Here is a 22,624-nt window from a genome sequence, read left to right on the forward strand (position 1 = left end):
AACACCCATAGTGTGTTGTTGTTTGATTATTGTACTGATATAAAAACCAAAAGATATAAATAGTATAGGCTTTAAGGCTGCTAGTAGGTGGATTAGATACCTCTGTTCAGAACCAGGCTGGCTGTTTCCCCGTCTCCAGTTTTTCTGCTAACCTAAACTGAGCCTGCTATCTTCATATTCAACAGACAACAGAAGTTGCAAGGACAACATTGGCCTATCATTGTCGTTTAATGTCAATATGATCTTGTTTATGACTCACACATCCAGAAGTTCAACATTAGTATTCACTTGGAGTCAACTTTCTGGCAACTTGACGAATAATCCAATATTCACTCTTCTGTTTTGCTCTTGACCATCTCCTTGTTGAAATATCTGGCTCTTTAAGTGATAAATGCTCCACGATGTCCGCCGGCAAGCTGCAAACGTCGTCTGTCTGCTGTTTAGTTGCATACAGTGAGTTTAAAAGTTGTTTTTTCTGCTGAAAACAGCTTCCTGCATATTTGACTGATGAGAGCGGTGAGAGGGAACCAAAACAGTAATGTTGGGGAATATAAAACCAAAACAATCAGTCACTGTTGATAGCTCCGCTCTATAGAGCTGATGGGAACTGCAAAGTCAAGTGTTAATTATCTGTGGATTCGTCATGTGCATAACCCCTTTCTATTACTGTGATCCGTTGTTAATATAAAATGGTATTCATAGCAGCTTTAAATATTATTAATTGTAAAAGTGATTACATCACAGTTATTCCCTTAAAACAACAATAACAGCAAATACATGATTTTAGTTATGAACAGTTCTACTATCGTACCTTCAGTAGTTGGGACACTGAGAGACAAGCAGTCATTGATGCCCAGGAACTGGACTGTGTTTGTGGTACATCTCTGGGAGAAACACAAAGGGCTGCTGCCACTCGCTGTGGCAAAGCCAAAGTACAGTATACCTGTGTCACAACAACCCACTCTTGCACAACCCTACTTCTCTTCTCTCGTCTCTCTACCTGTCTCATGTATCCTTCTTACACCTCTGTGACTTTTCCCTCAGGAGTTGGTAGATATAGCGTATGTAGGTTATTGTAACCTATATAGGTAGCGCCATCCATTGGCATCGTAGTCAGTAGCTGTCAGGAAGCACGTTTCATCGGCTGCAAATTTTCAATACACATCTTTGTTGTTCATTCATCATATAACCTTGCATCCAGAGATCCAAAGCAGTACATGAGACAACAGTGTCACCTATGGGCGGAGTTGAGACCCACTCTCTACCTCGTCAAGCACAGTCAAGCTCCTGGACAGGTGCAGGTGAAAAGGTATTTTTACATCATTCATGCCATGTTCTAGAACTCAAAATAACTCGAGAGACGTGCACAGCCTCTGTTCTCCAGGCATTAATACAGCCAGTCAAATGACAAGCAAATAGACATGGCAGAGTTCAAAAGAACAAGAAAGGAAGAGGATTGTGAATAATTAATTTTTCTGTTGCACTTCTGTAATTACACAGACATTGTTCTTTGACAGGGAAGGAACGTGAAATTACAATTTAGGCAGTGAAATTGTCATTTGTAGCAGTAATTGACACGAATAAAATGATTTTTCCGTCTTTCCCCTTGGATCATATATGCTAATCAAAATGTGAAGTATTAAAGAAGACACTAACGGGCGTGATAAGCAGCTAATGAAAGAGGGGAGGCAAGTGGGACAGTAATATACATACTCCCTCTAATAAGTTCCTGTTCATTAGAGCATGCACACTGTACCCTCCTCCTGTCTTGTCTGTTTCTTCTGACTGACAGTTTTGACAGCCTTTCCTGTCAAAGGGGAAGTTTTGACTGCATCCTCAAATAAAGCATTTATATTTCACAGTACCACTAAGCAAGTTATAAGACTATTCATAAATGGATCAGTAGTGTACGATTATTGGCGTGTGACATAAGCCTCTACTTGACCCTCTATTTAAAAATAGATGACACTGTCTACAAAGCCAACATTTTGATGACAGTTTCTTGTGTCTGGGAGGATGTCTTAACTGCATCTCACGATGTTGGTAGGCTGACTCACACAGTTGATATGACAGACTTTGATCTCTCCCACTCTCTTTCTCCCTTTTGCTATTCCCCCAGTGGACTTCTGCATATGTCGACCCATATCCACCCTGAAAAAGCAGAACGTAGATCCATGAAATGAGATGCCAAATACTAGGCTCTGATTGTGACATGGCAAAAAAAAAAGTGTGATAGAGAAAGAACAAAAAAAAAGGAGAAGTTGAGAAGCAGGCCAAACCAATGCTATAATGAGAAATGTGTGACTTCAGTCCACTGCTGATGGGCTTATTAATCTTACTGCAATGAAATCTGGTCAGGCATTCACAGTGGGAAGGCACCAAGCTCGGCTTAGGTCTCAAATTACACCCTGGAGGCAATTTACCCTTTAAAAAGAAGATGGGGAAACTGCTGCAAAAAAAATCCAGAAAATAGTACCTGTGTTACAAATAGGCAGCAGATGGGCTGCGGGGAGGGCTTGAGGCAACTTATCCGTAACCGGTGCAGTTAGGACGGTGTCATAGAGTCGCAGGGAGATCAGGAGTGGTAGGGTTTGGACTCTAGCGATCTGGCGTGCATGGGGGGGGGGGGGGGGAGGGGAACTCTCGGAGCTAATCATGCTAACACTGAATTCCCTCATTACCTCTGAGGCTGAGCTGTGGGCAGGAGTCCAAGTCACACACACACACACACACACACACACACACTCAGAGAGAGAGAGTGAGAGCCTCCAAAGTGAGCTCAGTGTGAACTGTAGAGAGCACAGAACTAAGCCAGAATGTTGATCGCAGGGATCTTTGGCCAGCTGTGGCTCAGTGGGTAGAGTGGCGTCCTTAAACAACAAGGCTTGCGGTTCGATCCCTCTCTAACGCCTGTGTGTCAGAGTGTCCTTTAGCGAGACTCTGACACCCACGATGCTCCCTGTGTGCTTCTCGGCTGCTCACTGCTCCTAAATACTTAGAATGGGTTAAATAAAGAGGTTCAATTTCATGTATGCACTGTATATGCCGATACGTTTTTTTCAATGAAATGAGGAAAGGCCAACAATGTCCGCCTCAAGAGGTGATTAAATATTAGAACTTGGAAGTGATTTTATATCATTACTCTCGATGGATCCATATTATATAAGAGCAAATTAAGTGAGTTTATTTGTTCAGCGTCACCTCTTGTTCCCCTCCACATGCAACTCCAGCTCTGAGAGAAACCTGACATACTTTCTCACAGTCGTCTCTCTGCTTCAGCCTATTATGCAGTTCAACCCTGCTCAAAGTCACTTCAATTATCAACATGATACTGTTAGTGCCTCTGGTCCCAAGAGGTATTGTAGTGGTACAAGGTTACAGATCAGATTTAGATCTAAGATCAAAGATGTTACAATTTGCCCAAACCCTAATTGGCGTCAAGCAAAAATAGAAAGTTTGAACTCTCTCTGATCATTGTCAGTGTAGGGCAACAGCAACCATGAAGGGTGACAAAGTTCAGTAAAAATGTTTTTTTTGACACATTTACTGCTGCGTGGATACTGTTTATTTAATCTATTCAGTTTTGATTTGAAAGACGTGCTCTGCATTTGACTGGTGCAAACTGGTAAAAAAAAAACAGGACAAACATGTTTTGAGGAATTCGAAGGCAAAAACGGATAATCACCTTCACATTCACATTCTCTTTGTTTGTTGTTCCAGCCGTGCAGAGTGCAACGGCTGATTTGGATAGAAACACGATCTTATCTTTTGGACAGTTGAACAGTATTGGCATTGACATAGCTTTATATAACATTCCCTTCACAGTGCCATGTCATGTCCTCTTTAAAGACGGCAATGTCACAAGGGAAATGCACAAAACCTGACAGGAAATGTAGTTCAGCTTATATGAACACTGGCAAAGAAAGTGTCACTTTTGATTCTCCACTTCTTTCATTGTTGTGGTATGCTCACTGGGATTCGTGTACGCACACCAAAGGTAATTTTCATCTATCATTCTCCACTCAGACACCTGTGGCTCACGGCATGTTTGTGGAAGCTATTTTAAGAGTTAATCAAAGGCTGGGTGATTGTGATGAGGTGAGGTCAGCCATACCTCAAAGTGAAACTAAAATAAACTTGCCCCAAATAGTGAGCATTCCTCAAAAAGATGCAAAGTGTGACGTTAATAATCAAGTTCACTTACTAACTGATAACAAGAAAGAGGCCACTGTGGTAGAAAACTAATTCAAGACATTAGTAAATGTGTAACCCTGACGAAGGCTTTCATCCACTGCAGTCTTGTCAAGCACACACACTAATATTTTTCCAACATGCAGTTGCAGCGACTTTCAAAAAGGAAAAGAAAATAAATTCTCTCAGGGCCTCTTACCTAATTTGTCAGCACCTTGTTCATCATGATGAAATAAGTAAAACAAATGTTGTGCAACACAGCAACACAGGGGGAATTGTCTCTGAAGGTTAAACACGATTTTAAGCAACTACTGTATATAAACAATGACTTTAAGGAATCAAACGTTCCCTCTATGGGCTAGTGGGGGTCTGGATCCATGCCAGTGTAGCTGTATCCTCGCGAGTGTGTGCTTTTCTGCTTGAGTGAGCGTGTGTTTGTGAGTTTGCGAGAGCAAGTGAGAGGGAACAGCGGCAGTAGGAAATATAAAAGTTATATGAGGTGTGTGTGGGTGTGTTTAGGTGTCTAATATGCAAATACATGCCTGGTATGACTCTGGACAGGTAGCCAATTGGTGCGGGATAAGGAAGTTAGGAGGATGAAAAAAACATTGTGGGGCAGCACCTAGTATGTCTGCATGCTTTCATCTGTTTATTCAAAGATTTGGGAAGCAAAAGGACTCACCTTGTCTCACTGTAATCACTAGTCCTCTAGATTATTGGAACCTCCAGAAATAAGTATTGATCTCAATATCTCTCAGCCATATTGAGAGTGGATCTACGTCAGGCCTGATCCGTCCCCATTTTATTTCTCTGGTAAGTTGCTCTACTGGCACTGGGCGACCAGCAGTGCTTTTTATAATGACTGAACACAGTATATCAAATTGAACTTTGGTCTAAAAGGCTAAGTGTGTTTTAATTAATAGCATTTAATTGTGTAATTATTTAACATGTTTCAACATTTATCTTGTGTTGTTGCAAGATGATAACAGTTTGATTATCTCTAAAATTAGAAGGTAAATAATGTCAAATTTTTGAAAATGGAAACATAAATAGTACAAAGAAACCATTTACCCTTACTTGAATATTTGTTTAGCGAATAACAATTACTGAAACAAGTGTGGTGTAATGCCATGCAAAATAATGCATTAACTTTAATATATTCTCCTGTACATGAGATTGCATATGTAATGCAATGACATCAACCTCAATATTAATTTAAGATTACTTTCAAAAGGCACATTTACAGTTCATAGGTAAAATAAAAATAAAGCATAGAATGGAGAGAATGTGAACTAGAAATGGACTTATCTAGTTATGTTCAATGCTATGGGAAGGCAACAATCACTGAAATGAAACCAACAGTCTGACATGGTGATAAGCATTGCTTATCTCCTCATGTTAACCCCATGGCACATGCAGTGGAGTAATTAGTTTACCATGGCTCAGCTAATGGGATATTGATCCATAACTGTGTCCATGTCTTTGCCTCTTTTCTATAGCGCTGCTTCATTACATACTTGCTGTCTGGTTCATAAGATACCTGCTTGGCAGTGTAGACAGGGTTAACACACAGCATTAGGTGTTTGAGCAGACTTGGCAGCTTGTCAACTGAGGAGCTGATCTACCTTTTGCATGTTGGCATGTGTCACCTACCTCCTGGGGAAATCTTTTTCAGGGTTCTTAACATTACATTGTTATAAAAATGATTGCCAGATCTCTAAGTAGCTTGTCTGTATGTCACAATTCTGTTAGGCTGGCAGCACAGTATCTACTGTTAAAATGTGTGACAGGGCTTGGTGTAATTCTGTTTATCACATGCCATAAATAGGTGACAAACATATTCCAGGGAAAAGGTGTGGGTCACTGTGTAAAGAAGTTGTTCCGTTGTGTAGCCATCTGAAACGGGCGTTGACCTTTGACAGCTCGATGACAATATATATAGCTCCATAACATTTACACCAAAAAAAATGTCACATTTCTCATCTTAGACAGAGAATTCACGTCCAGTTTAAAACACATAAAGTTGACTTCTCAAAGCCATAAAGCTTTGTTCAGATGTTGGCAAATGTTACCACCTGGCAGCAGCAGTATTGAACACTAAACTAATAAGTAACAGTCTCGAATTTCTTATTAAAGTGTCAGTCATGACTCAGCTATTGTGCATGTGCAACACTTCTCTTCCTCCCGCTGTTCAAAACAGTGGAGCTGTTGAAATTCTGAGTTTAGTTTTGAGATGCAAATTTTGTGGTTAAGACTGAAACATCCCTTTTCTAATGAATACAGCATTAACTGAAAATGTGACGAGTGAAAGGGAGTAAAGCCCATACGAAACACTAAACCAACTGACAATGAAATAAGCAGCTGTAATATGTGAACTCAAATGATATACAAGTTAAGGGTGACTTCAGGACATGAACGGTGGTCTCCTGGGTGAAAGTCCTTGTTTGTTTAACCCATTCATCAACCCCATTATCCTCCATGGACCTTTTTTTTATATTACGTTACTTGACCTCCTCCTTTGATCCCATCATAATTACTACAGCCACTAGAAGTCACCGCCTAACAATAAACGTAAATATGAGTTTTAAATATGAGTATTTTTTATGAGCAGCTTACTCAACCCATACACTGTGCTGACATATATAATTCCTTTGTGTTGCAATTGTTTAGTTACCATGAATATTATATTAAGCATGGTGAGATAAATACATTAAATAAGTTTGTTGCAATCCTTAAGAATGCAAACTGATTCTGTTTGCATTAGCAGAAACTTAATGCAACTCTGATACAGCGGGTAGAGTAAACAATGAGGAAGATATCAATGAGATATGCTTTACTGGAGTACACTGGAGTACACATGCATGCTTCGTTTCCTGTGAAGTCTTCCTGTTTATGTAAGGAATCTAAATCCAGCGTGGGAATGTCGGACTCCGCCACTTGGTTTCATGAAAATCTTAAGGATTATAACTTTAATGTAGTCATATTCAGTCAAATTAAACAACTGTGCAGAATATTTTGTTAAATTTGAAATGAAATCAAAATGTAAAATATTTAAAGCATGTTATTTTGGGTTTCGTTGGACGCCAGAAAGCAGTAAGTTCATTGTTTCATTTTCGATTGATCCATAGAGTAAATTACTCCTCTGCGGCCTCAGCCTCTGCGCCATGGTACTTCAGAGTGTATCAGCTATGAGCGTAACTCCATCCACCACCCTGGACAGCCAGCTGACTGCTACCTGGAGCCCTACGAACTCCTACCCTGATGGTGAGGCTTGTGACCGCCACTAACACACTCTTCATGAAGCCTACTCTATGCCTTAACGGCATAATGTATGCACTCCTCACTGTCGTAAATCAGTTAATTAAAGTGTCTCAGTAAATTCCTAAAACGCCTCAAGAAAATATGCTTATTTGTTCTGCTGAAGGATTCTGATTGCTCTCTGTTCAACAATCCAGTTCTCTCACTGGTTATGAAACTGATATATGAAATGAAAAATGATTCAACAATTAACAACTGATGTATTGCTCACCTGGTGAGCCCAGAGCTCTGAAACACAAGACGTGATTTAGAGATTCCAGACCGAGAAGTAGCTCAACAGCTCTTTCAGTAAACTGCTCTGCAGATTAATTATAGACAAATACCACTAGAGGAATTCATGTTTCCCTCATCAGATGCATATTTACATTCAAGCAAAGTTAATTCACCGATGTAGACAAATGCTTTTCATGCATAACCGTTGATGTCTGTCTCCAGTTCCGATGGTGACGTCTGGTTACACGAATCGCCTGTGGCTTCGTGACTCCCAGCCTCAGTTCTGGAGTAAGTTCCAGGTGTGGGAGTGGCTGCAGCAGGTCATGGACATGCACCAGATCGATGCCTCCAGTGTTCCCTTTCAAAACTTTGATATGGACGGCCATCAGCTCTGCAGCCTGAACTACCAGGACTTCATCCATGCTGCCGGCAGCGTGGGACCCATCCTCTTCCACAGCATCACAGAGCTAAAGTGGAGTGGTGCGTCTGAGAGTCTGATAGGGGGACTTAGGGGAGGGGGAAAGAAGATGATTAGTCACAAAAAAAAAGAGAAGCCGGGTGATTCGAGTTGAGTCTTACTGAGGAGGGATCACAGATCCAGTCAGGGTTGCACTGCGTGGTGCTGTAGAGGGGGCGAAAGATTGATTAAAGTGAGGGAGATGATGGATTTGTTGTTTGCTCTTGCTTGAGTAGGTCTCCTAACAAAGCACAGAGGGGGTGTGAAGCAGAGACACAAGCTGGCTCATCCACTGTTTAATGTTTTTAATTAGAGTTTGAGGCATATTGTAAAGGAACTGGAGTTCATAGGCCTGAGGCTTGCTCTAACTATAACTAGTATGTGTGAAATGAAGCTAAAAGGAAATTGAAGCAGTAAAATGATTCAAGTGTAATAATAAGTGGTAAGTGACATCAACACATCATAGTTAACCTAATGTCTTGAGTCAATGGCATTTCAAAACAATGGTGGCAGAAGACCAGGCACAACAGGTTTAACCTCCAGTTTCCCGAGGCATTTAAGGTGAACTGAACTAGAGCACAAAGCTGCTATTGTTGCTGCAAGCTGAGAGAAACCGGCTCAGTTTCTTGAGAAAAGGTGCTTTAATTGTGTCCATCAAATATCATTTTGAAACTAATGAATATTAAGATTTGATGTAGCTTCTTGTTGAAACATAGTTGTTGCTCTCTCACCTGTTTTTATTCTGAAGAACAGGTCATTTTTTTCACCAATAATTTGCTTGTTTTACCGTCTGCTGTTGAGAAAGCGATACATGTTTTGGCCCTGTTTGCAGTGAAAATACAGAACCATACTGTTTTGGGCTCTAAAAGTGAAAGTATCTGCATTTAACATGAAGCAACACAATAGTTTTTCTACTAAATCTGCTGAATATTTCAGACTACCTCACAGTGTAACTTGCATTATAGTGCCCTAAAGAGGTGGTCAATACTTTAAACGAAGATATGGTTCATAGCTCACTATGAACGTAGAGTTAAATAATCATTCTTCACGTAATTACACAACACTGACAAATTGAATTCCCTGATTTGTGCTGATAATTCTCTTCCTTGTTCCTTCTCATCCCTGTAGGGCAGTACCATGTGGAATTAGGGCAACTGGAAATCAAACCAGAATGTAAGAGTCGCTCAAACAACTTGTTAGTCCAGAAGACAAAAACAAAAATGTCAACACAGATGGACGTGTCGACAGTTTATCTGTTTATCTAAATCTAATCTAATCTAATCATTATGGCCTTCTTACCGTCTTTTCCTCTTTATAGTAGACTTCTCCTGTTCATTTTCAGACGGCAGCTATCCACCTGAAGGTACTGTAAATATATCAGTCAGCTGCCTTATTTCATCTCATGCTTCATTTGGAATGGATCATGTAACAGAATAATTCAAATCTATTTTTCTCTGTTAACTTAGATATCTACGATACTTTGATTCCCCACGTCGCCCCTGTTGCATCCCCCACCCCGTCCAGCCCCGTTGAGGAATCTACTAAACATACAACACAACATGGTTTGTAATGGAACCACAAAATAAGTTTTACAAATGAAGAAAAAAAATAGATAAAAGGATTTTACAATATTTGTATTAATTTTTCTCAGATATCAAAAGGTCTTTCAGTCGTCAGGTCAAAAAACACAGTAAGTCATATCAACAGTTCTTTACCTTTTATCTTTTTGATATGATTTTTTTTTTTTTACCATTCAACCTGCTTGCTTTCCCCACAGACAAAAGGGGGACCCACTTGTGGGAGTTCATCAGGGACATTCTGCTGAACCCAGAGAGAAACCCAGGGCTGATCAAGTGGGAGGATCGGACGGAGGGGGTTTTCCGCTTCCTTAAGTCAAATGCAGTGGCAGACTTATGGGGCAAGAAGAAGAATAACAGCAGCATGACCTACGAGAAACTAAGCCGGGCAATGAGGTACACCTCCAGCTATTACACGTGTAATTATACAAATACAAAACCAGACGGTAAATTATCAATTGTTAGAGGAAGAAATGCTGCAGAAACTGATTTTAAATCTCCACTTTTCACTCTGAGGGAGTGAAACTTGTCTGCAGAAATAAAGTTCCGACACTTTCAATACAATCAACATCCTACATGCATACAGGGGGTTTCTTTATACCAATAGCTTGAGAAATCTGTGATGAGGAAGAAATGTCACACTGCATTGTTCCTAATCCAATTTACTTAAGCAGTTTATAATGCACTCGCTAATTAAACAGTAATAACTAAGACATTTACTTTGAAACAACTTCCCATGGTGACGTCATTAAGAGTTACAAATCTACAACCAGTGAACTCAACCCTTTAAACCACATATTTCCCATTGCTGAGTTTTCACTTTTCTCCCAAATGAACTGAAATGAGCTTCTCCTCAGAAAATCTCACAGGCTCCTGCAACAGTCACAGCTTTACATTTAAATGAGCTAATCTAATGAGCTTAATTTCATCGTAGTGCAAACCACTGGGAACTTCAAAATGTGCCCACAGGTATTGTCACTGTGACAACAAAGCTGATTTTCTATTTATCGTCGTGCAGAAGATTTTGCAACTTGATGGCATCAGCAAACAGATTGGTGCACTTTGATAACAAACGCAAAGGAATAACAACCACGTTTCCTTTCATTTGAGTTCATGTGATTTCATTTAGAGGAAATGTAGAACATATTTTGTCAAAAAAGATATTCTATATACAACAGAGAAAATATACTGACAAAATGACCTATAATCCATTTCATGACGACATTGACTGAAAAAAAGAATAAGCCAGCGCTTTGTGATAGCTCTGTCTTCATGCTTTCATTACATATTTGATTGAGTAGACATGATATGGTTAAAGTAATCTGAGGAACACAACTTTAATCCAATATGATTGCTTTAAAAAACGTAGGAATATGAAAATAGTCAATTCATTCTGATTACTCAAACTGAATGGAGGAGAAAACGAATGATGTAAGTTGTTGTTGTGGAAGACATTACATTATATATGATGACAAGAGTGAAACGATAAAGCTGGCAAAACTCTATAGTTTTGTTATTGTCCATAAATCCCATGAAAAGAAGGAAACCAGCAATGCTTCATGTATGTGGGATCAACTCAAAATTGAGTGGTTGTTGGTTGTATTTCAGGAAAATGTCAGCCAGCACAATTGTGTGGCTCATTGATGTTTGTTTTTGTTTATTAAAAAACAATGGAGATCTATGGCACAGGTTAATAACATCAGGCTTTAGATACATACAGTACTTGTTAGCAGGATCCATTCATTGGTGGTTTCAGTTTTTTTCATGAGGTTTGTTATCAATCAAAAGCTGCAGAATATCACCAGACGTACCTTGTTAAGATACAAACATGTCTGTTCATATCACACTATGAATAGTTGTAAAAGTTCTATAAGTGAAAATATCCACAAATTATTCAATTAATACTTAATTACATTACAAAGTATTACACTGCGTTTGTGTGTAACGAACACATTTTAGACGATCTGTGATGAATTCATGTTGAATTTGTCTGACAGTGTTCATCTGTCCTCTGTTACAGATATTACTACAAGAGAGGAATCCTAGAGCGAGTAGACGGACGCAGACTGGTTTACAAGTTTGGAAACAATGCAAGAGGATGGAGGGAGTCAGACATGTGACAATTTCATTCATTTATGTTTGATTCAACTGTTTACACTATGTTGATAATTGTATGTTTGCCTTGACTTTTTTTTTCATCCCTTTCTTGAGACACTGCACTGAGATGTTCTTTACTGTGCCTTTTTTAAAATACTTATTGTATCAGCATGACAGCAGTCAAACCTGACACACGTGTGTTTACATAACTTAAAACAGTGAGAATCCTGTTTGTCTGATTTTCAGATACTACGAAGTTCCAAAGCAGCACGCATTCAAAACACATGTGGCAAACAGATGTATGTTTTGAGACTGATACAGTGAAGTGTCCGTTGAGAAGGACGCTTCACTGCTGAAAAACAATAACTTAAACAATAAAAAAATCAGCATTCCATAAGTGGAAAGAAGTACAAGAATGCATAAACAAGTGATACATATTTACATATACAGAACAGAATGGTTGGTCACATTTGGTTTCTTTTATATTTTGCATCTATTGAGCTTTAAAGAAAGCGTGTAAATATTTGTTGATGATCGATAAAAATAAAGCTCCTCGTTGTTTTTATTCTATGAATGTAATTTTTCAGGATTGCATGTGTACATTTTGGGTGTCATTGTTTACGCCAAGAACAGGAACATTCCTGTGACTTTTAATTGTTATGGGTCAAAGAAATATTATGATCCAAATATCAATCAGCAGTTTGAGTTCAACATACCGCCCAAATTGCAGCTATTCTTGCCTGTGACTATGATCAACATCGTCGAGTATCCACATAGTGTGACTTGGATCCACAGCTGTTAGCCTTGTTCCCACTGAATCTGTTACAAGCTTGCTGTGAAAAGCCGTGCACTCAGAGATAGTGCAGGTCAGTTCTGTTTCATCGTTACAGTGTGAAATGAAACACTGTTAATCGGTCTGCTAGCCCGTGCCACAGCTTCCACGCTGCTTCCTGCAGATAGACAGATAAAATGACTGGACCTCGATGGCCAACAAGATAAAAGCGGTGGCAATATAAGACTCCATTCTTTGGTCTGTGTTCACAAGCAAATTTGGTCTAATCTTCACTCTGATTTATCTGGCTTTTGTAACCCTTCTTTACATAGCGTTGCACTGATTGATACCATGTTCAGTTGTTATCTAAAGTAAAGTTTGCCCACTGCACCATCGCCGCATCCCCTTTCCATTTTGTCATTTTGCTCTCACACACATCGGTGTCACTAACCGACACTGTCATGATGCGATCTGGAAGAAACTCAACCATATGTCACTAAGAAGTAATCTTCTAGTGTCAGGCCTGATTCAATTTCTGAATGACTGACATCAGGAAACCAGCTCTGATTAGAGGAGTTTGCTGTCATTTTGTTTTCCATTGACGACTGGATGAAATGAAGAAAATTGCGGACGGGGGGGGATGATACAATCAGTGACTGCTCCTGATTGGATTGAGATAAGAGCTATTGATTGCCATATTGTTATAAAACTGTACATGAAAGCATGCAAGCAATGCAATCTAAACTGAAGTGCATATTCATTATATTCCATTGTTTAGATCCTGTGTTGTTGCATAAAATCACACTTGGTGGTTCCTCTGGAGTAGCACTTATCATGACCCATATTATACACTTTTAATTTGAAATGCACACAAAATTCAAAGTAGCTGTGTTTCAGTGATTCACTAAAATAAAAGTTATGGTTATGAGTTGCATTCGTTTCAAAACCTCAAATGATGACAGGAAATAAGAGATTGACAGTGCAGCTGTTAAGCAGCCACAAATGGATGAGGTAAAGCAGTACGAACAAGTATCATTTACCCATTACCTCAAATGCGTCATTGTATTTGTCTACCATACAACCAGGATTTAGTCCATTGTACATGGCACAAAGAGGTGAGCATCCAATCATCAGCGGCACAGACAGACGTCTGAAAGGTTGCCTCAGTTTCACTTTTGAATAATGTGGATTTTGCCGTGAGCTGTGATATGGGAACATGTTTGATGTGACTGGGTGAAGTATAAGTATAAGTATACAGTGAGGCAAATTGTCTGGACTGATCTAACCCCTTGCAGCCCAAAGAGACAGAAGCTTGATTTTCCTAACAGACCGCTGCCCTGTGAATGCAAACCCAGGCTTTACATACCCTCAGTGTAAAGATCCATGCTGGCCACTGAACTGACATCTGACTCAAATGACACATCAGCTTTTGTGTGTGATTCACTGACTCCAATAGTTCTTGAGAATCAACTGCACGTGGGAGAGGATACGATTTGGGAAAGCACTATTTAACCAGTGTAACAAGTATTTACAACCCTTTTGGTTGTTGGGCACTCGTGGCAGACACTGATGGCACTCAGGGAAACATGCCACCAAACCGGTTGTAATAGATCTGGGGAGGAACAAAAACACACTCATGCAGCTGTAAAGAGATATTTAATCCATGTGACTCACTTTAGCGATGACTGATTCTGTTACACATTAACTATTATGATAAGAATAGTGCAGACAACAGTCTAGAAAGATGACAAAAACAATGCATGTACAGGTAAAAGTCTATTTGCCTACAGCTCTGTGTGTCACACTAGGCTGCACAGACGGAATAATGGCTGCCTTTGTTTGGCCAAAAACAATATGCGATATCAGCCCACAAGTACATTTATCTCGTATTGTCAGAAAATTATTTTCAGATTTGAATGAGCCACACAAGGGCTCTTTCATTATTTAAATGGAGTGCATTAATTCAATCAGATAGATGCTGGAGGAAGAACAGGAAAGTGATGAAAGATAGGCTGAACATGGGCATAAAGACAGCCAGCTGGGAATTTGTGCCAGTGTCTCATGCCTCTCAGTTGGGCTATTGTGTTCTCTCAGCAGATACACAGCGCCAGCTTATCAGGCCCCCTTATCATTTTCTCTTCACACTCAAATGGACCTGTGAGGCATTCAGCCCATTCTGTGAGTTGGGCGGATTAGAACTGAGTCACTGATGCAGCTTTACTTTTTTTTTTTTGGGGGGGGGGTACTGTGTTCACCGCCCACTTAGAAATAAAACACTGCTTTGTAAAATGATCGAAAGTTCAAATCAAACTACTCATTTTACCTTCATATGAAACAAAAAACAGCACTGAAGTCACTGAGCTCACATAAACAATTGATAATTGTGTGAAGAAGTGTAATTTACAGTATGTTGGGATGATGTGACAGAAACATGTGGAAGTATTCATGACAATGCAAAGATATGTCCTTATGAAGCCAATTTCCTGCTGTGACGTTGGACTTTCTATTAATGTTTGTTTCCCCGTTCACTTTTGACCAATAACTCACACAACAATTTCCTTGTTTGCATTCAAGAAGACACAACAACATATTAGGTTAAGTTAAATGGTCTCTCCCTCTCCCTCCTTCACCATATCAATATTCAACAATATCAATAGTGCACACTAAATAAGTTCAATAAAAAAACAAAAAAAAAACATCAAGCAGTGATAAATGGGGCTCTAGTGTTTAAAGGAGCTGTATTCAATATTCTGAACATTAATGTAGCAGCAAACATCTATTTGCTATGTAAAGATTTGGTGGAGTAATGTCTCAGAGCAGAGAATGAAGTCACTCTTCCTCTGTGTCTATTGTTATCCGGCTTTCTCCTTGCATTGTTGACATAGCAGGGCTGGCTGTGCGTGGTTTTAGTGCATGTGAGCATGCCCCAATGGTTTGCCGGATTGCTATCAACAAGTTGAAAGCAAAGGATCAGAGTGCTTGAGATGCAATAGAATTGCTCATAGTATATTGTGTTTTAATCTAGATTTTAACTACGGGCATTAGCACCTTTTTCCACATAAAATGTTCTGAAATTATTTTTTATTTACATGTTTTTAACCATGTATAAAAACATTGACTGTATAAGAGTTTCTAACTTCTTCTTTGTACAGTAGCCCTTCATATTCTTCCCAGCAGAGGGCAGTAGATCAGTGTGGGGTTTCGACCAGAACAACAGAACAGTGTAAAGGACCTCGGAGGACCCATAAGAGTTCCTATTTTTTAGCCTGCTCATTTTTCTGTAAATGAATCAATAATCTATTTTCTATGCAAAGTAAATAGGTTTCAAATCATGGGATATTTAAAAAAAAGGTTTCTGGAGTTGATGATTCTCGCAATTGAATTCTATTTTTTAAATTATGCGATCGCTTACCTCCCCTCTTATTTACCGTCAGGCATTTGTGTGGACGCTTCCCACCGACTGAGGACGACAACATGGCGGCCTCCTTGCGTCTGGGTCGTCAGGGGATTTTATTTGGCCTTAGATTATCTAGTACCCTTGACAGATGTTTATTGGCCACGCACCCATGTCAGGAGAATGTCAGACACTTCTTTCGGTCGCCGTGGATCCTCGGTGAGTGGTCATTGTGCTGTTGTCAGCTTCTCTGCTGGCAGCCGCTGACATTTGCTGTCATCGTTTTCTACCTCAATCAGTCGTTTAACACTAACGTTCATTTTGGTAACTGTGTTGTTGTTTTTCCTCACACTATAACTAATAACATTGTTTTTGAATGGGCAGACTGGCATGTCGCATTCCTGCCAGAGTAATGAGGGTTTTATTTGACCTCAGATTACGGGAAATATATACGGGTCCATTAATGATGGGGAAATGTACATTGCAGGGAATACATAGGGACTCATGTTGGTCAAGTAAATGCGCATAACAGTGTTATGTGCCGGGAGGGTCTCCATTTATGTCAACTGTCAGTCTGGTGGTCCAAAATGGTTTCATCCCACCGGCGGTTACCCTCTCATGCATGTGTGGGCTCAGTTCCTTTGTTGCAAAGTTAAATACAGTTTATTTAGTAAATATAAGAGCATTGACATAAACTCAAAGGTCCTTTTTTAATTTGAGTCGTCTCAGTAAGAAATCACAGGTGCTACTAACAACACTAACGATCAAGTGTCCCAGTAATAACAGTAAGCCAGAAGACCAGCACCATCAATCCACATCAGCTAAATAAACGTCAGCCCTTATTACTTGTATTATTTACACGTGGTACATGATGTAGGTAGGGCTCCCCCTGTTAGTTTTATTTTGGTGAGGACAGCCCTAAATAGGTAAGTGTCCACAATCAGGTTTGGGGAGTAAACGTTTCAGCTCAGCACTTAATTATCAGTGTTCATACCTCCATGAATAATGTTGTATGTAACACCATTTAGCAGTTTATGACTTGTTAGGAGAGGACCAGTGAGGAACAACTGACTGCGTGGCATGTAGCCAGTACTCATCACTAGTAATGGGCACAGGGAAAGAATTCAGGTCAGAAATAATTGGTTGTTGGAAGAAACTAGAGGATAACGTCAGGGAGGTGTTGACAACAAAGCACTATGTGAATATATATATATATATATATATATATATATTAGAATGTGTTGTTTATTTATGACTTTTGGACAGATGAGATGCTGCCCATAATGTCAGTAGATTTTTTACTGCAGACAGTTTGACAGCAGGCAAAGTGCTGGTGTAACTAATTACATTAATGATGGCTCCATTCCAAACTGCCAGTAAGCAAGCATGCACAGTCACAGGGCTGTTGAACTGGCAAACATGAATGGAATGCTGCCATCATTAGAATTATTAAGTGCACCTGTGCTGTTAAATGTCAAATGTCTGCTGGGAAAATGATCTGTCACTTGTGAAAGCAGTACACTTCTGTGACAATATATCTCACACACGCACATAGGAGTGATTGATGCTAAGTATGAAACACGTGTGAATTTACATTTTTTCTGCTGTTTCATATGAATTCATATTAATATCAATGAGAAAAGAGTCAGGCAGTTTGTTCTTTATTCACACATAAATAAAATAAACTGGCAGGTACATATTTTAAAGTTACTGGTATTCTTACATTTCAGATTCTGAATGTAAATATTGAAGCTAACAACATATTACTATTGTAAAATACTAGCCTTCCTTATACTCACACGCAAATCTTGTGACATTGTCAAATATCCAGCAGATGGCACCAGCACGCAACTTTATATTGAATGGAAACATGAAGGGCAGCAAATCCGACATGGCCACAAAAATGCCTAATTTGAGAAAGAAGACAAATATTTTTATTTCTTTAGTGGAATTTACGTTATTTGATTTTAAGTTGCTTGAATACATGTGTTATAGTCAGATACATATACTCGTGGGGCTGCTGGGTTGAGAGGACCACGTTTCAGGCGATTCTGTGTCTTCATGTAGGCTATTAAAGTGGATTGATGTACAATTTGAAGAACTTCAAAGATCCTTTTTTCTCTGCCTCCTCTGTTTCTCTTATTCATTGTCTCTTCACCACATTCTCGCTCTATACATCATGAATGTCAGCGTTATGTGAGCAGTTTGCTGAGCATAGACTTGTACACTCAACTGGAGGATGTTCCTTTTGAGTTGAGCAGCGTCTGAGCGATAGGCCTGACTGTTCTTTTATACCGCCGTGGACTAGCTGTAGTAAAGCAGTGATGCCTCAGGCATCCCGGAGAGCCGGTGTCCACCACAGTGCTGTGAGCCGCCAGTTTGAACCCTGGCTTCTGAGTGACTGCAGCTGGTGACGGGGGGCTTTCATGGTCGCTCAAAGGCCTGCAAGAGTACGAGTGCCTCTGCAGCCTCTGGTGCAGTGTCAGCGAGGATCACAATTCCATAAGTGACCCGCCAGCGTTCTTCTGGCACAGTGGCACCGTCTCTTCCTGTTTGTCCCATATTGAAAACACTGAGGCCTCAACCAAACATAACTACTTCTAGCCATATGTCGCTTGATTTATTTTGACATTCACATAGATTATGCTGGAAGGCGTGGCGAAAGGAAAGCTCAGAATATGATTTTTATGGAAATATTTCTGCTGTAGTTTTGCTGCCTGATGACCCCCGTCTGGTGTAAATTGCAATATTCTCTTTCTATCCTGTAGGTGTCAGCCCAGTCAAAGTGCAAATGCCTGCACTTTCACCCACCATGGAGGAGGGAAGCATCGTTAAATGGCTGAAGAAGGAAGGTAAAAGAAATGAAAGACGTCATTTCCCAGCTCTCATCACCACATGTTTCTGCTTGACTTTCTCTCAAAACAAAACCTGCTAAATCCACTGTTTAGCAGGTTTGTAGATTTAGCAGGTTAGTTTACATTTCTGTAATTTGCACAGTAACGCCCTCTGCATCTGTGCTCATGAGATTTAAAAAAAAAAAAGCTCAGTATGTCTTTTCCCCACGATGATAGACCAACTGTAGCGCTAATAGTTTACTCAATGACATCACATTGCTCTGTAAGGCAGAGGACTGAGCACCGGAAGCACCTCAGGGCCTCTGGTGGCGAATTGGCTCAAGGAAACACGGCAGTCACTATTCATCGCTGCTTAGCAACTCAGCCACACTATCATTTATCAGGAGGCAGCATCCTGAATTCTGATTGGCTGCTCTGCTGTGTTGCCATGTGCTTCTGTGACTTGGGGTGAGACATGTGTGTGTAAGTGACAAAGGGACAGATATATTCTCAGTAACAAAAAAAAACGCACCCGGAAAGCTACTTTCCTGCTCCTTAAAACCCATTATGCAGCTCTTGCATCACATTCACAACATTGTCGAAATCATGTAATTATTCAGCCACGACATTAAAAATCTTTTAGAAAACACTACACTATGTTTTTTGTACTCCAACACAACAAACTGACAACACCACACAATCTCCTCTCCAGCTCCCTCTCACGTGTCCACCCTTGTATTCTGGCAACAAGTCACATGACGTAATAAAAAACCGACCGGATCAAGTGAAAGGTAAAGAGAAACCTTTTATTTCTCTGTGGGGTCCTAATGATAATGTTGTCCGACTTATAATGACAATCTGAGCGGTGGCAAAAAAAAGCAATTTTAGTGGACTTCAATTGACTGTGCGTAGCTGCCAAATAAAACGACAATGCAGCCGCTTCTCACTCAATACTGGACCAATTTCAAAAATACCACAAATGCAAACATTTATAATAATAACAGCTCGCTGGAAGGGAAAAGCTGTTTTCCCACAAAGTTGCCCATTGTGAGTTTTCTTCAAAACAATTTCAGCATCTTATATTTGCAGGTAATGTATGAAGCCCTGGCCTGCGTAGCTATGTATTCTTAATAATGTATTCATAAAGAGCAGAGGTGAACAGGCTTGAGGTCGGCTGTTTAATATTGAATGTTGCACATCACACCTAACCCCTGAGGTCATACGGTGTTAAAGCCTTAAACATAGCCAACAGACACTCGTTTTTTTAAATTTGGGTGTTAATTCAAGGTTTTACAAGATCAGTTTTTATAGTACTGTCCTTGATTTTTCTATCCTCTACTACATGCCCATAAGTCAACCTCCTTGTAGTTGTTTCTTTTTCTGCCTGACCTTCCTCTCCTCTACTTCACCTCATCCTCGCTTCTTAACACATGGACATGTGTCACAAAGACGATTCAATCACGCCTCTCCTCCGCCTTTTCCTGTGCGACTGCGCTGTTACAACTGACAACAGTAGTTTTTCCCTTTTACTCTTCCTTTTTGTACAAGGAGACAATAAGGTCCATTTGTCTGTGTATTATTCCATCGGAAGCCCCATTTGAGTTGTTTCACAAAACAGGCGTTTGGACAAAATGGATCTATAAGCATTGGAAGGATTGAACCAATGCCTCCTAATTGCCATCCTCTTTCATTGTTAAGCAGATGCTAATATATTCCGTCTCTCTCATGGGGTGAACCAGAGGGAATCTCCTGGAATTCTAAGGATAGGCAAAGATCTTGCCTTCTTTCAGACACGCTGTGTTTCCGTATCTCATATTCTTTCCCATGAAACATTGATCAGGCCCTTCATTAGACATGTAGGCCAAAGCCAGAGCAGATATTTTCTCGCATAACCTCTTTGTCCCGTCAATGGAATTCTTTCACATTTAGGGCAACACATTTGTTCCCCATGTGCGCAGAAGCCCCAGTGAAAGAGTAGTTGTTTTGATCATGATTCATGCATTTGCAATCATAACTAAAATGAGTCATTTGCACTTTAACTAAGGTCAGAAACGCTTTGACAACGAAGAGATTGGTTAGGTGCTTGAAATGCCAAACACATGTTTTATTTGTTTGATATCGGAGTTCTTGGATGTGTTTTCTTTGCTTTTCCAGGTGAGGCAGTGGCAGCCGGTGATGCCCTCTGTGAGATTGAGACCGACAAGGCTGTTGTTACCATGGAGTCTAATGAAGATGGTGTCATGGCAAAGATATTGGTGAGTGAGCGAAAACACACACAAACCTCTCTAGGAGATGATTAGATACAGGAATGCAGTTATACTTATCTACAAAAGTGATGGGCTGAGGGAATATTTAACTGCTGTGTATTTAAATGACAAGAGCGTTCTTCAGTTTTCTTTTATTCCACCTTCAAACTCTGTGAAGTCAACAGTTTTCAGCGTTTATGTTTTACGTTTCAGGGTTCCCACATTGCCATTGCTAATTGGCTACGCTTGTTAAATCTGCACTTCCTATACAGTGACAGCAAAGCTTTGACAAGGCGTATTTAGTGACAAATATTTCACTCCCCCCCCCCACCCCCCCATTGTGCTGTTTGTCTGTGGAATTTTTGATGGACTGCCAAAGACGGAGAGATCAGTTGACTTTCATCAGTCCTCCACCACATGGTCGTCCCCCTGCACAGGAAGATGAAGATGTTTCATCTTCTTCTGCTGTTTGACTGATCTTTCACACATCTGCATACAGTACGGGATGTGAGGAGGAGGAGGGGGGGAGGATTTCCTCACAGTTTAAACAGGATTTAAGTTCTCTTTTTTTTTTTTTTTTAGCTTCCCTTTTTTAAAACACCCGTTATGACGGCTGTGTTCGTTCCCGTGGAAGCACAAACACTTCCTCCATGTCACAGAGAGCGCCTTGACCGATAACGCAACATGTTCCCCTTGCCGTGTACATTTTGGACGAGTGGAGCACGGTCTAATTAGCTGATGTGTCCGTCTGTTTGTGAAACCTGCACAAACAACAAATGCAGAGCCGGGTCTGCACCAGCAAATGCACATCACAAATACAAAATCCTCTATGTGCAACATAGAGATGGCTGAATTAAACAATTCATTATCGGAGGGATGAGTGTCAATTCTATAATGTATTTCATTGTATCTCTTTGTTCCCCCCCCCCCCTCTGCTTTTCACTTCACTTGCTTCCATTGGTTCACATTCCCTTACACTCCGTCCTTGTTTTTTTGCCACTGTGGGGATGAGGTAGTTTCCATAGCAACCACCCAAGAATTGGAGGTAGGGGCTTTTTCGAGCTGAAGCTGGCAGAGAAAGATGGTCTGCATTAGATAAGCCCCCTAGCTATCTCTCTCTCTCCCCCTCCCTATAAGAGAGAGAGTGTGTGTGTGTATAGTTAATCATAAAAACAGGAGCTAATGGCAATATTTCAGAGATTTCTGCACTCTTAGAAGGCACGGGCAATGTGGCATCCACTTTGTCTGTGTCAGAGAGCATTGGGTCTTAAAAGTCTCTAATTGGAGCTCGCCAAGCACCCAGCCGGGTTTCTAATTTAGAGGCTACAATAATTACCTGCCTGTGGCCAAATGCCCGGACATGCTGCAGTAGACGTGGGTCTTCCAGCGCTCCACAGGGGTTATTTATGGGGGTCAAGTACTGCTATGGCCTTCTACCAATTTCCAACCGTGGCTCTTGGGGGTGAGAAAACAGGGGATATATTCTGCTCGTATCGGGGATGTAGATGTTGGGGGGGGGGGGGGG

The 22,624-nt window shown here is 40.4% G+C and overlaps 2 protein-coding genes across 3 annotated transcripts in view; both read left to right on the plus strand.

Annotated features, from left to right (window-relative positions):
• Positions 1–4,799: 4,799 nt before the first annotated feature.
• On the plus strand, positions 4,800–12,418 carry ehf (ets homologous factor). 2 transcript variants are annotated; one of them, XM_031856436.1, is made up of 9 exons: positions 4,800–5,004; positions 7,320–7,455; positions 7,945–8,202; positions 9,308–9,352; positions 9,498–9,542; positions 9,646–9,741; positions 9,831–9,869; positions 9,957–10,152; positions 11,777–12,418. In XM_031856436.1, exons 2-9 carry the CDS (start codon positions 7,356–7,358, stop codon positions 11,874–11,876), a joined length of 879 nt encoding a protein of 292 aa, XP_031712296.1. In that variant the 5' UTR covers positions 4,800–5,004; positions 7,320–7,355; the 3' UTR covers positions 11,877–12,418. The 2 variants fall into 2 exon arrangements, with proteins under 2 accessions (XP_031712296.1, XP_031712306.1); XM_031856446.1 differs by having other exon boundaries at positions 9,501–9,542.
• Positions 12,419–16,085: 3,667 nt separating this feature from the next.
• pdhx (pyruvate dehydrogenase complex component X) overlaps positions 16,086–22,624 on the plus strand; it is a 25,560-nt gene continuing 19,021 nt past the window's right edge. Inside the window, exons 1-3 of the mRNA XM_031863429.1 lie at positions 16,086–16,238; positions 18,788–18,871; positions 21,008–21,108. Of these exons, the coding sequence (XP_031719289.1) occupies positions 16,100–16,238; positions 18,788–18,871; positions 21,008–21,108 (324 nt within the window). The 5' untranslated portion in view covers positions 16,086–16,099. The remainder of the gene's footprint in view (positions 16,239–18,787; positions 18,872–21,007; positions 21,109–22,624) is intronic.

Source organism: Anarrhichthys ocellatus, unplaced genomic scaffold (assembly GCF_004355925.1).
Source record: "Anarrhichthys ocellatus isolate YVR2014 unplaced genomic scaffold, GSC_Weel_1.0 scaffold2, whole genome shotgun sequence".
Classification (NCBI taxonomy): domain Eukaryota; kingdom Metazoa; phylum Chordata; class Actinopteri; order Perciformes; family Anarhichadidae; genus Anarrhichthys; species Anarrhichthys ocellatus.